This window comes from Misgurnus anguillicaudatus, chromosome 4, assembly GCF_027580225.2.
Source record: "Misgurnus anguillicaudatus chromosome 4, ASM2758022v2, whole genome shotgun sequence".
Taxonomy (NCBI): domain Eukaryota; kingdom Metazoa; phylum Chordata; class Actinopteri; order Cypriniformes; family Cobitidae; genus Misgurnus; species Misgurnus anguillicaudatus.
The window spans coordinates 12,734,437-12,749,009 of record NC_073340.2 but is presented as its reverse complement, the minus strand read 5'-3'; the positions used below and the strand labels follow the sequence as shown (position 1 = coordinate 12,749,009).

General features: G+C 36.4%; 1 protein-coding gene across 3 annotated transcripts in view; it reads right to left on the bottom strand.

Moving 5' to 3' along the window:
* Positions 1–14,573, bottom strand: part of pcdh15b (protocadherin-related 15b) — a 297,173-nt gene that overhangs the window by 168,513 nt on the left and 114,087 nt on the right. For all 3 annotated transcript variants that reach the window (XM_055175304.2, XM_073866716.1, XM_073866717.1), the window contains exons 13-14: positions 9,707–9,841; positions 930–1,079 (exon numbers count right to left, since the gene is read on the bottom strand). In XM_055175304.2, coding sequence (XP_055031279.2) covers positions 930–1,079; positions 9,707–9,841 — 285 coding nt within the window. The remainder of the gene's footprint in view (positions 1–929; positions 1,080–9,706; positions 9,842–14,573) is intronic.

Sequence of the window (14,573 nt, the reverse complement as noted above, 5' to 3'; positions counted from 1 at the left end):
AGTGCTTCTCAAATAGTGGGGCGGGACCCCCAGGGGGGGCTCGAGGCGACACCAGGGGAGGCGCGCGAGACCCCGGGGAAAATACTTTTTCAGGAAGTGATTTTTTTTGCACTGTCACTTAAAGACATTACACCCCAATCACGCTGATAAGCCGCTAGAGTTTTTATTATTATTTATAGACAGTTTCAGCAGTAACAACATAAACAAGCCGCTGTCGCGTTCCGCACGTAACTTCCGGTAAACTCCGTTAATAATAAATAACAACAAAGTACTTTAAACGTAGTTTATTTATATAACAAGCAAAAAAACAACAAATAGATTACCTAGGAAACCAAAACATTTGTTATTTTCAACGAGGAATTTGTTCAAGAGATCAGTTTAGCAACTAGTCAGACCATTAAAAAAACGAAAACGGAAGTAAAGTTCGGATCCAATCACGTGCGTCCAATGAAACCGTCTATTGATTAGGCCTATATTTAATTACATTTTTCAGTATCAAGTGGTCAAAAAATATTATACTTTAAATAAGGATTTTTTTTTCAGGCAAATTGATGCATTTTAAGACTTTTTTGTTACAGACTAAGAAACAATGTTAATAAAGTTATTCTTTGTTGTAAGTTGATCGATATTTCTATTTTTTTGTTTTCTTTAATTTTAATAAGTATACAATGTTTTGCAGATGTGTCATTTTAAAGACAAATTGTACTATTTACAGTTGCCGCGGAGAGTTGGGGGGCGCGAAATGTTTACTTCTTCCTAGGGGGGGCGTGACAGAAAATAATTGAGAAGCACTGCTTTAAGCACACAACTCTGTATTGGTAAAGACAAAAGTTAAACACAAATCTAAGCAAGTATTTCAACTATAAGCTCCTCATAAATGATGGAAGGGCAGCTATTAATTGAGTGGATTAATGGTGTTTATAGATTACCTGTAAAACTGCGTCCCCCGGCTGTATGTTTGTGTAAACATTAACACTGTATGAGACATTGGGAAAAGTGGGTGTGTTGTCATTGGTATCAATCACAGTGATGTTAATGGTGGCTGGAGAGCTTTCCTGAACGCCATCTGATGCGATCATCTACCAACGAAGAAGAAAAATCAAACAGTTTAATATCAGATCGTGATTTTAGCTCATTAACTCATTCACCGCCAGCCTTTTTGAGAAAAGTTTCCCACCTGCATTTTTGTAATTTTAACAAAAGTTTCACAAAATTCCTTGCATGAAAAATTATCTTCTATAAATATATAAACATACAAATTATATAAAATTAAAGAACACACCCTCTGCTTTCAAACAAACAATAAACAAACAAAATGGGGAAAAAACGTTTCATTATATATTTACTTTTTCCACTTAATTTAACCACTGAAATATGGATATTTCTCTTAAAAAATACAACATTTTGAGCAAAAAGCTTAAAAAATTGCGTTTTTGAAAAGGAATTTATGTTAGAGATCAGACTCAGAATGACTATCAAACATAAAGGCAGTTAAAATAAATCATTAAATCTTTTAAACTTCCGTTTTTGATAAATTCGGATGGGCGGTATTACACTTTCACTTTGAAATTCGTCCAGAAAGGCATATTTATTAGTTAAATATTAACTCATAATTGACGAGATAACTCGTCAATGGCGGTGAATGAGTTAAAGGAACTGATTGTATGAATAATCACATTTTGGATATTATTTTTTATAATTATTTGGGTTGACAATTATTTTTTTGTATACACTAAATAAAAAATAAAAAAATATAACTTGTTATTACTATTAATAATATATTGCACCTGTAGAAAAATATGCAATTGTTTATTTTCCCAAATTCTCTATAAAATTTTAAAATTGGGAATCTCAATATTTTGCAACACATATCTTATTATGTGTTGTTTCAGGGCACATTATGTTCCTCTCCAAAAACAGCGCATGTGCATCTCAACAAGGCCCTAAAGACATTTAAGACAATGACTACTGTGTTTATCGGCTACAAACACAGAATAAATGAGATGTCTGATATTCTATTACCCTTGTAAACGAAGTTCATCTTGTATCAGAGCAGATAATGGCATCTTTAAGCATTTATCTGGATGTGATGCGACGCAGTAACATCGCCAGTGGGACCTGAGCGCCACCGTTTTCTACGACAAGACCAAATGTTTTCACTTTCTGAATGAATCAGGGCTCGTCAGGCGTGCAGTGAATATTTTGTGTCCCATGAGCCATCCGACGCATGCCTGCCTGAGAATCAGCATTCATTCACAGACCAGACAGTTTGGGCTCTTTGCAATAAAAGCATACACAGTCTTATATAGAAGAAGTGGGAAAAACTGCTTTTGAACAAATAAAAACGTGATGACAAATGTGAAGCGATAAGAGTTGTGGAGAAATGTTTTCTGGTTAAATGTGAGCAGGCAGTCAGGGCTGATAAACTCCTCGCAGAAAATAAACCTATAAATATGACTGATTCTGTGGTTTGATCCATTCATGTAGGGGTGATAGGAGAGATGCAGTATGTGAAACTCTTATCAGTAAGTTTATCTTGGACAGCATCAGGTAGCCATTGTGTAACAGTTCTTTCTAACTCATTCACTGCCATTGACGAGTTATCTCGTCAATTATGAGTTAATATTTAACTAATAAATATGCCTTTCTGGACGAATTTCAAAGTGAAAGTGTAATACCGCTTTTATCCACTAGATGGAAATTTATCAAAAACGGAAGTTAAAAAGATTTAATGATTTATTTTAACTGCCTTTATGTTTGATAGTCATTCTGAGTCTGATCTCTAACATAAATTCATTTACAAAAACGCAATTTTTAAGCTTTTTGCTCAAAATGTTGTATTTTTGAAGAGAAATATCCATATTTCAGTGGTTAAATTAAGTGGAAAAAGTAAATATATAATGAAACGTTTTTCCCCATTTTGTTTGTTTGTTTGTTTGTTTGTTTGTTTATTGTTTGTTTGAAAGCAGAGTGTGTGTTCTTTAAATTGATATAATTTGTATGTTTATATATTTATAGAAGATAATTTTTCCTGCAAGGAATTTTGTGAAACTTTTGTTAAAATCAGAAAAATGCAGGTGGGCAACTTTTCTCAAAAAGGCTGGCGGTGAATGAGCTAATAGCATATAAATTGACACATTGTGTCTGTTAATATATTTGCAGTTTCACAAAACAGGACCTAAAGTCCAGCAATGCTAGAGCAGTTTTCTTTAAATGTTGATATATATCTATATATAGTATTAAAGGACTCTGGGCTTTTTTATATAGTGCTGGGCAGTGTTGGGGAAAGTTACTTTTAAAAGTAATGCATTACAATATTAGGTTACTCCCCAAAAAAGTAACTAATTGCGTTACTTAGTGAAAGTATTACTTGTTACTTTTAGTATTAAGTATTAAGTTACTTTTGCGTTACTTTTTCTTACTCTGTCTGAAGCTTGATATCTTTCAGGCCTTGCAGGTGTTTTTAATTACTGAGAAGTTCTACATTCAGAAATGGCATATTTCCATCGCAAAAATGTTAAGCTCTGGCCTGCCATCTCCGTTTCAGATTCAAACTGTTCCCGCTCAGGTGCGCACACATTGAGTGCATAATTATACGTGCACTACGTTCAGTTTAAATCAGTACATTTAAAAAAAATCCAATTAATTAAACTGAACATTAACTTGCATTACTTCTTTTTTAAAAAGTAACTCAAATATTAATGTGTACATTTATAAAGTAATGCCTTACTTTACTTGTTACTTCAGAAAAGTAATATTACGTAATGCACGTTACTTGTAATGCGTTACCCCCAACACTGGTGCTGGGTTGTTCAAACCCATGGTTGAGTAACAACAACCCATCAATTGGGCCCTCCCTGCCTCACACACAAAATAATAAAATTATTTTGTAAATTATAAAAATGTATATTTATATGATGTGTCAAGAATTAAAGTCATTGGTTCTCATTCACTAATAATTGCGTAAGTTTTTCATATTTATACGCACACTTGAACTTCTAATGAAAACTTTCCGCCTAATTCACAACACGTGCGTACGCACATGAGTTTGATCTTATACTTATTATACTCATTATTTGGAGTATTCTACATGAGCGGCTGCGTGCACGAGGTTGGTAATTTGCATAAAACGCGCCCCAAACCAGCTTCACATAAGGGTTTTTCGCAGCGCAGCGGTAGTCTACAGAAAATTTTAGAGCAGTTTGTAATAGAGCTCGAAATGAAATCCCTGATCAAATTTATTATCGGTAAAGTTACGTTTTGCTTTGCACTTTTTATTTGGGAGGTTTTGCTGTCGCTGGAAGAAGCCAGTGCTGTCCACCGACCGGAGTAACATTAAATAAGTATTGGATGCGTTAAAAAATAAGACATTTCATTAATATGACAGAGACGCGCATTTGTATCTAAAATAAAACAGACAGTGATTGACATTTGGACTACTCATTACATTTACATGACGTTTACATAAGGCATTAAGCAGACGCTTTTATATAAAGATTTAAAAGTTAGGAAGTAATATGTGTGGACAAAATAAGTAGGCTATAATAATATATAATATAATGTATGTAATAATAATAATATATATCATGCATAATAATTTATAATACAGAAAATATTATTACATAAAATATAATCATGTACATTTTATATATCAACATTATTTTAAACATTATAATTACAGGTTTTGATTGTTGTGTACGTGATTATTGCGTACAAGTGGTTTTAGGTTTTCTTGATTTTTTACGTACATTAAAAAGTCATTTTCATACGAAAATTTGTGTTTTTTTCAGTATGGACCTGCAAAACGTAACTGTAACATCATGTTGGTAACATCAATAGTAGAACTTCAGCCTTAACGTTAGCATATAGCATTAACTAGCATATGGAGCTAACTCAACGGTCACATCTTTGTTTTTAGCATTGTAACAACATTGTAATTAATTCAATGTGTAATTTAATAATGGGAGCGTACATATCGACTGTTACGTCACAGTCTGTGTTATGTTGAGATTGGCCTGTTTCCAGCTGCCTTTTGCATGCATAAGGTTTACATAAGAAGGAGGAAACAATCACATGTTTTGGTTCATGACATGTCATTGTCACGACTGGGAAACAGGAAGTAGGACGCATACGCAAAGTTCACAAATAAATAACATTTAATGATAAAAAACACGAGGAATGACACGGTGAATACAGGAACACAGGAACATTAACACAGGGAACAGACGGGGATGCAATGACAATAATCCGGCGACCGGTGTGACAGAACAAAGGCATATAAATACAAAGACAATTAAACATGACAGGTGTGGTGTATTGGCGTAATGAGTCAATGAAAGTCCAGGTGAGACGGATCAGTGCAATACACAAAACATGTCACGGACTAGACGTGACATAACCCTCCCCTCTACGAGTGGCTACCAGACACTCACATAAAACACAACAAACAAAGTCTGGTAGCGAGAGTCCAAGGGAGGGTTGGAGGGCTTGGGGACCCTGGCGAAGCCGGCAGCCGCCTGGATGAGACCAACAGAACGGTTGGCCGGACTGCGCCAGGAGAACCGGAGCGATCGCTCCGAGAACCGAGGCAGACGAATTACCCCCCTCCTGGGAATCGTCGACGATCAGATGCCCCCGGAAATCATCTCCCATCCCCTTGCGGAAACGGAGACCCTCGCTCGGTAGCCACCCCGGGGAAATGATCGGGCGTGGTCCGTTCCGGATCCCCCTCCGAGCAGGATGGTGGTCCTCCGAGGGACCGTCGACGACGACTCAACCGTTGGGGGACCGCCTGGGCCGATCCTCCTCCCGCAGGAGCGAGCGATCGCTCACGGTGGTCCCCAAGAGACATCGGGGCTGATGAGGAATGAACCCCGATGTCACTACTCCCCCTCGACGAAACTCCTGGGGGAGCCGCCCTCCGTGAACTTGCTGCGTCCAATGCTGGCCGGATTATTCTGTCACGACTGGGAAACAGGAAGTAGGACGCATATGCAAAGTTCACAAATAAATAACATTTAATGATAAAAAACACGAGGAATGACACGGTGAATACAGGAACACAGGAACATCAACACAGGGAACAGACGGGGATGCAATGACAATAATCCGGCGACCGGTGTGACAGAACAAAGGCATATAAATACAAAGACAATTAAACATGACAGGTGTGGTGTATTGGCGTAATGAGTCAATGAAAGTCCAGGTGAGACGGATCAGTGCAATACACAAAACATGTCACGGACTAGACGTGACAGTCATTACCAAAGAGCTCTTATTATTCATCTGCTTAGATAAATACAGTTAAGCTTAAAAGTAAAACTAAATCATTAATTTGTGTATTAGACCTCCATCAATGACCCGCCCTTTCATCCAATGTCAATCAACCACAATGTTTTGCACCTATATGTCTAAAAGTCAAAGCCTCATAAATAAGGAAATAACACACAATTCACAAAAGCAAGAACAGAGCTAACATTAAAGATTTGGAGAGATTATTTTTACTGTCAGACAATGCCTGTAGTATTTGTGACATCTCCAAAGGGCAACCAGAGCTTTCATTTGTTTTGAAGCATTCTAAAAGTGATATTGAAAATTGCTGTTGGTGTCAAAGCAGAATTGCTGCATTGTGAGGTGATATCAATCCTGCAGTCATAACTTTGTCAGTAAGACATCAAGAGACCAGAGTGCATCACATGTGCGAAGTTTGCTATGTCAACACAAGAAGAGTTCAGATATCTCATTTAGCTCCAGGGTGCAGCTAAGATTGAGTCCTTCATACCCATATTGGCTCAAACATAAACTCAAGGATGTCTATCTCAGGTCTGGGTGAGCTGCTTGATTGCAAGACAATTTCACTGGAGTTGTTGATCTTTACTACATTTGGAAAATTAGACCAGTTCTATCTGATCATGCTACACAAGTCCTAGTCCAGGTTATTGGACTATTGCAATGCGTTACTGGCCGGACTCCCAGCATGCACAACCAAACCCCTACAGATGATCCAGAATGCAGCAGCAAGAGTGGTCTTCAATAAGCCAAAGAGGGCACAGGTCACTCCTCTCTTTGTCAGGTTACGCCTATAACAGCTCGCATGAAATTGAAAGCTGTGCTCCTGGCCTTTAAAACCACGACTAGATCAGCACCCCATTGTCAGAATCCTGCCAGATCCTTGTTTGTATTTAGATCTAGTTTAGCATGGCAGGGTTCTGAAAGTACATATGTTCTATGTGGGAGATGCGTGGTTTTAGTATTGGTTTATTCTGACCACGCATGTCCCCGGGTCTCGTCACTTTTTCCCCGATCCCTTACTTGTGATTATTTTCCAGGTGTATGTGATTTACTTTGTCCCTATTTGAAGAGTTTTGTTGCAAAACGAGATAACCACCGTTTTTTTAATTGTTCAGAAATCTCGTTTTTTGGTTGTGCATTCCAATTCATTTCAATGCAACTGCAGTTGGTTTGTTTTGATTTAAACCTTCATAACTTAAAAAATACAGCTAAGTAGCACCATAAAACAAAAAATAACATGATAACATAATAATAAATATGTTTAGTCAAAAATAAAAAATAAATGGATTTATCTCGTTTTGCAACGAAACTCTTCATTTATTGTCCTTGTGTTTGCTTTTCTGTGCACGTTCGGCTTGTCGCATATCCAGTTGGTTATCTGTGAGTACTTTTTGAAATCTAGTCTTAAACCCTATTCGGACGGGATTAGTATTACAGGGGGACCTCTGAGAAAATCGTGCTTCTCAGAGGTCCTCTGTGTTTTTAATCCCGTCCGAATCGGCCATGTCTGTGTTTTTCTCTGATGACCTCTGTAAGAATTCCAGAGCAATTTACCTACTGTTTTTCACCGAACTCAGAGGTCCTCTGAGAAATTGAATCCCATCCGAATGCAAATGTCTGTGTTTGCCCACAATATCTTTTAAAAACGCGGTTCTTGTCGTGTTTTGGCCAACGTGATCTGCCGTAAGGTCTTACTAATGCGCGTATATTGTATTTCCTGAGTCCCATTCATTCAGATATGAATATTTTTTCGCATTCTGCAAAATAAAATAATTAAATCAAGATGAGCTGAATATCAAACACTGTTAAGACTAAACACTGTAATATCATTAACATTATAAGAAACTCCGTTCAAAGTTGTTCAACTCCGGAATGGTAATGTTAATTAATAAAGATAATATATTGTTATTAATCATTATTTCTTCATTTCTTTGTGTTTATTATAAGCAGATAGTTATATAAAACAAGTAGGCCAACGTTACTTTAGTAGGATTTGTATATTTTATTTTTTATTTGTTAAAATTAAATTAATAAATGACATGTTCTGTCATAATTTTACATTTAAAGCAAAATATTAAACATTACAATCACGCGTATCCAGAGCACGTGCTACTGCAACGCCCAAATGCATGAAACAGACACTCCCATCTCTGGAATAGCCTGCATCATTTTAATCCCGTCCGAATCAGTACATAAAATCACAGACGTCCTGGGGGACACGTTGAAACTCAAACGTCGTTTGGAAAACTAATCCCGTCCGAATAGTGCATTAGTCTGTTTAATGTTTGGTTTAAGTTGTGTTAGTTCAATGTCGTGTTATCCTTGTCTTGTTTTGCCCCCTCGTGGGTTTTGTTTTTCTGTTTACCCCGTTTGTTAATAAATTCCTTTGTCGTCAAAGTCTGCATTTGGGTTCGTGTCTTGAGTGTCTTAAAACCCTGACAGAACGAACGTGCCATATTAGAACACAGCAGACATGCACAGCCGTTTTGCACGGAGACGTCGGAGTTATGTTGTGTTTTTTTTTTACCTTAGAATGAGACATTTTATCTACATAGACCGCGGGTCTCCTTACATGGTAGTCGCCAATATTATTTCTACAGTAGCCATTAAAGGCGGGGTGTATGATCTCGGAAAGCCTCTGCAAAACACTACATCCACAAGTTTCTATTGCATGCATAATGTAAATAAATTGCTGTTATGTATGTAGCTTTCATTGCGAGAACATGGAGGACCACAGCTGAGATCTCACAATGAGCAGTCTAATATTATTATCCGACAATAATAACTGTGATAAAGTCGAATCACCTGTACATTTTCTACTTTGTTATTATTAATAAAAGTAATAAATGGCAGTAATAAACTAATAGTTAATATAAGCTAAATTATATTTAATGAAATTTTAATATTAAAATAATCCATTTATGGGTTTAATACTGTCTCTCTCAGTTTGTGACAGATAAAGTAACTTACAGCTGTAATTGCAGAAATAAATGAGATCATCTGTTGTTATTATCTAGTTTTATTTAATGTTGCCCCCTTAAATAGCTTTAACGTAATTAGTAGCTTTGTTAGTGATGTATGGTGTAACTACTGTACTTTTTCAAAGGGAGAGATTAATGAGTGGCTTGTAGCTTGAAACACTATAGTACACTGCTAATCAGAGACAAACCACCATCACACGCACGTAAACAAACACCACCTGTACATATTCACAAGCAAAGGAGAGTCATAAATCACTCGTTTAAGCCGTGTTTTATGCAGCACACGTTTTTTTTAAAATAACCCCCCGAGCGAGAAACCCAAGCAGTGTGGAGAAGAGAGTTTAGACAAAGTCCTTGACATGAAGGTTTGAAGCTCCGCTGACAGAGATGAAGTTAAGCAGGTTTGCCAAAAGAAGATGGCACAGAGCCCTTACCGTCAAGCCATACGTCTGCTGTTCTTCACGGTCCACAGGCCTCAGTAGTGTCAGGTAGCGTGCGATCCCACTGGGCGTCACTGCGAAGATGCTGTTGTAGTTGTCCAGAGAGATACGCAGCATGGGATCCTTCGACTGCAGTGGAAATAAATCAACGTGTCAAGACATCAGAACATGCAGAATTCAGGTAACACCCTTATGCTAATTCTGCATGAAATAAATGCAACTGAAATGAAACCATTCAGAGCATAATTCACTAAAAATAAGTTGTGCCACTTTCATGAGTGAGTGTAAACACCTAGATGTTGTTCACTAATCCTGAGAAGTGAGGTTTACTGTCCATGTCATTACCTTTAGCTGCTGCTTTTATGCCAATCATGAGGCTTCTTTTTAGCTGCTATTTGAATGGAGCAATTAATGCTTTACAATTAAAAGCAGGATGGGCGTTTTTCCAGAAAATTTTTTTGTTATGTTCATTGAAAATTATTTCACATCCTAATTACAGTACAATAATTAAGTCAAATGGTCTAATTATATTCATTTGTGACCCTTGCTGGCAAAATTAGCCGGAATAAGCTAATTTTCAAAAATGAGTTATTTATAATTTGACATTATAAAAAAAACTTCAAAGCGATGCATGATTTGTTGGAATCTGATGAAAAATGACATTGTACACGTGTTTGAAGTTGATAGAGTCGGCAAAGACAATTTTGAGAAAAATCAAGTTAAAGATTTTTGAAGGTTCAAAAGCAAATTCACAGCATCCATAGCTTGAAATCTATTGTAAAACTGATAGATTTAGCACACATAAAGTCAAAAACAATATCTATAGGAAAAATATATAAGTTAAACTTTTTTCTTTCTTTTATTGTTTGATTGCCATTGAGATAAACAGCTTTAAGATCTAGGGCCCTATTTTAAGGATCTAAGCGCATTATCTAAAGTGCATGGCGCACGCGGTCTAAATGGGCGTGTCTGATTCCACTTTTGATAATTTAACGACGGGAAAAATGGTTTATGCACCAAGTGCACCCCCAAAAAGGGTTGTTCCTATTCTCGTAATGAGTAGTGGGTGTGTTTTGGGCGTAACGTGCAATAAACCAATGAGAGTCTAAGCTCTCATCCCCTTTAAAACCCAGTTGCGCTGGCGCCATGCCGATTTTCTATTTAGATGGCGTAATGTGTAAACTGAAAAAGTGGAGGAAGAAGACCACCAATTTAAGATTGATATAAAAAAATTGCGTTGTTTTCATTTGTGTTGAAAATTTTATTTTTTTTTGGTATTAAAACCTTTAAAAAGCATTTTCTTTCAGTCATGGAAGTAAAATTAGCAGGCTTTTAATTGCTGTAAATCAATGGATAGCCTACATGATCCGTGTTATCTCAAAAAAAATTATTTACAAATATGCAAGAAAAGGTTTGTACTATAAAAATACTTTATTTGTAACAAACAAGATTTAAAGAATTTTTATCTCGGCCAGCGCTGTGAGTGCTTTGAAAAGCATTACTTAAAAACGGTTCTCATCTCATCATATCCACAAATAGAAAGTCATCATATACAATAAATCCGTAAGGTAGATTTTAGAAAACATTTAAAATATATATGCAATATTTGCATTTGTTCAAAGCAAAACATTTAATTACTTACAAGGCTACAGATGAAGCAGCTCTTTACGCCTTCTAACGTCTCATAATCGGTCCTCACTTATGTTCAAGATACTTAAAGGAATATTCCATTTTCTTAAAAGAAAAATCCAGATAATTTACTCACCACAATGTCATCCAAAATGTTGGTGTCTTTCTTTGTTCGGTTGAGAAGAAATTGTGTTTTTTGAGGGAAACATTGCAGGATTTTTCTAGTTTTGATGGACTTTAATAGACGCCAGCATTTAATACTTAACTCGACACTTAACAGTTTTTTTAAACGGAGTTTCAAAGGACTATAAACAATCCCAAACGAGGCATAAGGGTCTTATCTAGCAAAACGATTGTCATTTTTGACAAGAAAAATAATAAATATACACTTTTAAAGCACAACTTTTCGTTTAGGTCCGGTCCAGCGCGACCTAACTTAAATGCGTAGTGACGTAGGGAGGTCACGTGTTACATATATAAAATGCACATTTGCGGACCATTTTAAACAATAAACTGACACAAAGACATTAATTAGTATCAGTTGACATACAACAACGTAGGAACGGTCCTCTTTCACCCCACTTGAAAACACTGGGGCGGAGTTTCGCGTACGTCCTCTGTGACCTCTTGACGTGATGACGTATTGCGTCGGGTCACCCTAGCGCATGACAACCGGATCTAAACGAGAAGTTGTGCTTTAAAAGTGTATATTTGTTATTTTTCTTGTCAAAAATGACAATCGTTTTGCTAGATAAGACCCTTATGCCTCGTTTGGGATTGTTTATAGTCCTTTGAAACTCCATTGAAAAAAACTGTTACGTGTTGAGTTAAGTGTTAATTGTTGGTGTCTATTAAAGTCCATTAAAATGAGAAAAATCCTGCAATGTTTTCCTCAAAAAACATAATTTCTTCTCGACTGAACAAAGAAAGACATCAACATTTTGGATGACATTGTGGTGAGTAAATTATCTGGATTTTTCTTTTAAGAAAATGGAATATTCCTTTAACTCTTTCCCCGCCATTGACGAGATATCTCGTCAATTAAGAGAAAACGCTTCCCCGCCAATGACGAGATTTTCCGTCTTTCCGCAATACCGCTATTATCCACCAGGCGCCCTTCCGCAACTTTTTAAACCCGGAAGAATTGCCCTATGGCAAGCTGCTGCATGTCCGTGTCTGTTTTAAAGATCGCTCTGAATGGAATCTCTATGAAAAGTCCGTCACAAACATGGAATTATCTCAGCTTTTTGCTCAAAATGTGGTGTTTTTGCAGAAACCTACCCATATTCAAAAGCTGATTACAAAAGAACTACTCAAGGTAGGATGAAACGTTTTTTTTTTTTTTTGTTTGAAAGCAGAGGGTCTGTTCTTTCATTTGGTATATTGTATGTTTATATATCTAAAGAAGAACATTTTCTGGAAGGCATTAGACTTTGGTGAAAATCATGAAAAACGCTGGCGCTGGCTGGCAACTTAAAAAAAAAATGCTGGCGGTGAAAGAGTTAATAATAATATTTTACATTTTAATCCTTTGATTTTTCATATTTTAAAATGTTTATGTGATCCATGTGATAAGCGAACACGAGTTGTCGCCCCGTTTATAGGCGCATATTACTAACGCGCTCATTAAATAACAAAAACAATATTGCGTAGTCTATTTTAGTTGCCTCAAAATTGCAATGCGCAAACAATGCGCCTGAACACACCTTGTTTTCATCTCTCTTAATAACTCTTTCAACATCAAGCAAGTCCTGCATTTTATTTTCTAATTCCTGTATGTATAGGTTAAGCATTTAGGACAACATACCTCTCAGAAAACATACAAATAAAGATAATTTTAAATGTTTAAAGATTATTTAGATCATTGGGATCGCTAGGCGAGGGCTTAATGTAATTATTTTTATGAAAACCTCAATTTTGACCAAAATCGACATTTATACTTTCTTTCGCCTATAGCTCAAAATTACACTGTTGGCATACCGACTCATTTTGCCAGTATGGGTCACATATATCTTCTGTGGAAGGCAAAATAGCATAAAATCATCTATGAAGGCACACAGTAAAGGCTGCTTCTGAATGGCTCCTGCAGTAATTTAGACACACGCCAACCGGTCCGCACAATGCTGGATGAAGCTAAACATCATCAAAAACTACAGTTTCAAAAGCACTCAGTGAGATTTGGCTTCACTTCAATCAAGCAGACAAAAATGCAAGATTGCATTTGTGAGATTGGCTGGCATTTTTTAAAGCGTGCCACTACTGTACTGCTAGAGCTCATCCACAATAAGAGATAAACTTTCTGGCCAGCATGTAACTCACTGAAGTTCAATCGCATTATGTGCAGATGCACGTTGTCATTTAATATTTATATTGTGTATATTTGATTTATTTAATGCAGAATGTGTATCATATAGAAAGCACTGTGCTGATAATCCTTTAGTTTTACCTCACAGAGCTGTTCCTGTTAGAGGATTCTTTTTTAACATAATCTAGCACATTCATTTTTCCGTAAAATTTTCATCATTGTACATTTTTGTTACAGCGTTTCAATAAAATATTTTCATTTTCTTGGTGAGTACGGCCCACCTCAAACACATGTCCCGCCCCAGAGTAATCAGGTACTTCAAGTCCTCAAAATTAAAAATTGATAAAAATGCACATTCCCAGTAAAAGCAAATATATTCTTAGAAACTGCTATGAATATAAATGTCTGTTTTGGAGAATGTGTGGCTTTGGCGTGCACTCTGAAGGAAGGTTGGGATCTTATGCTTTCAAAGCTAGCTTGCTCTTTCTAGAGATAATGACAGAGCAAGAGAGCACTTCAGCATTTCAACAAAGTCTATTCAGGTTCTTGTGTCTATGGAAGTGCAATGGAGTTGTATCTGTATTTATATCTTTTGCGATCTCAAAATTATTTGTATCTGTTTATGTATTCAGATATAACCAAAAGTGGGCGGTGCTTAAAAAGGAAGTTCATGAAATTTCACAAAAAGCCCGTTTTACATTATTATTTAACTAATATGCACTGTATAATTCAAAAATGTATTAAATTAAATGCAATGAACATCAAGCGTTCAGAATGAAAGGTAAACATCTTAATCGGACACGTGCATGCTCAGTGCCACTTGAGAACAAGATAATGTGTTATTGAGTGCTTTGTGAAACATGACACACAGTGTAAAAGGCAAGTCAAAAACAAGGGAAAGAAAAGTAAATAACTTCTGAAAGGCTT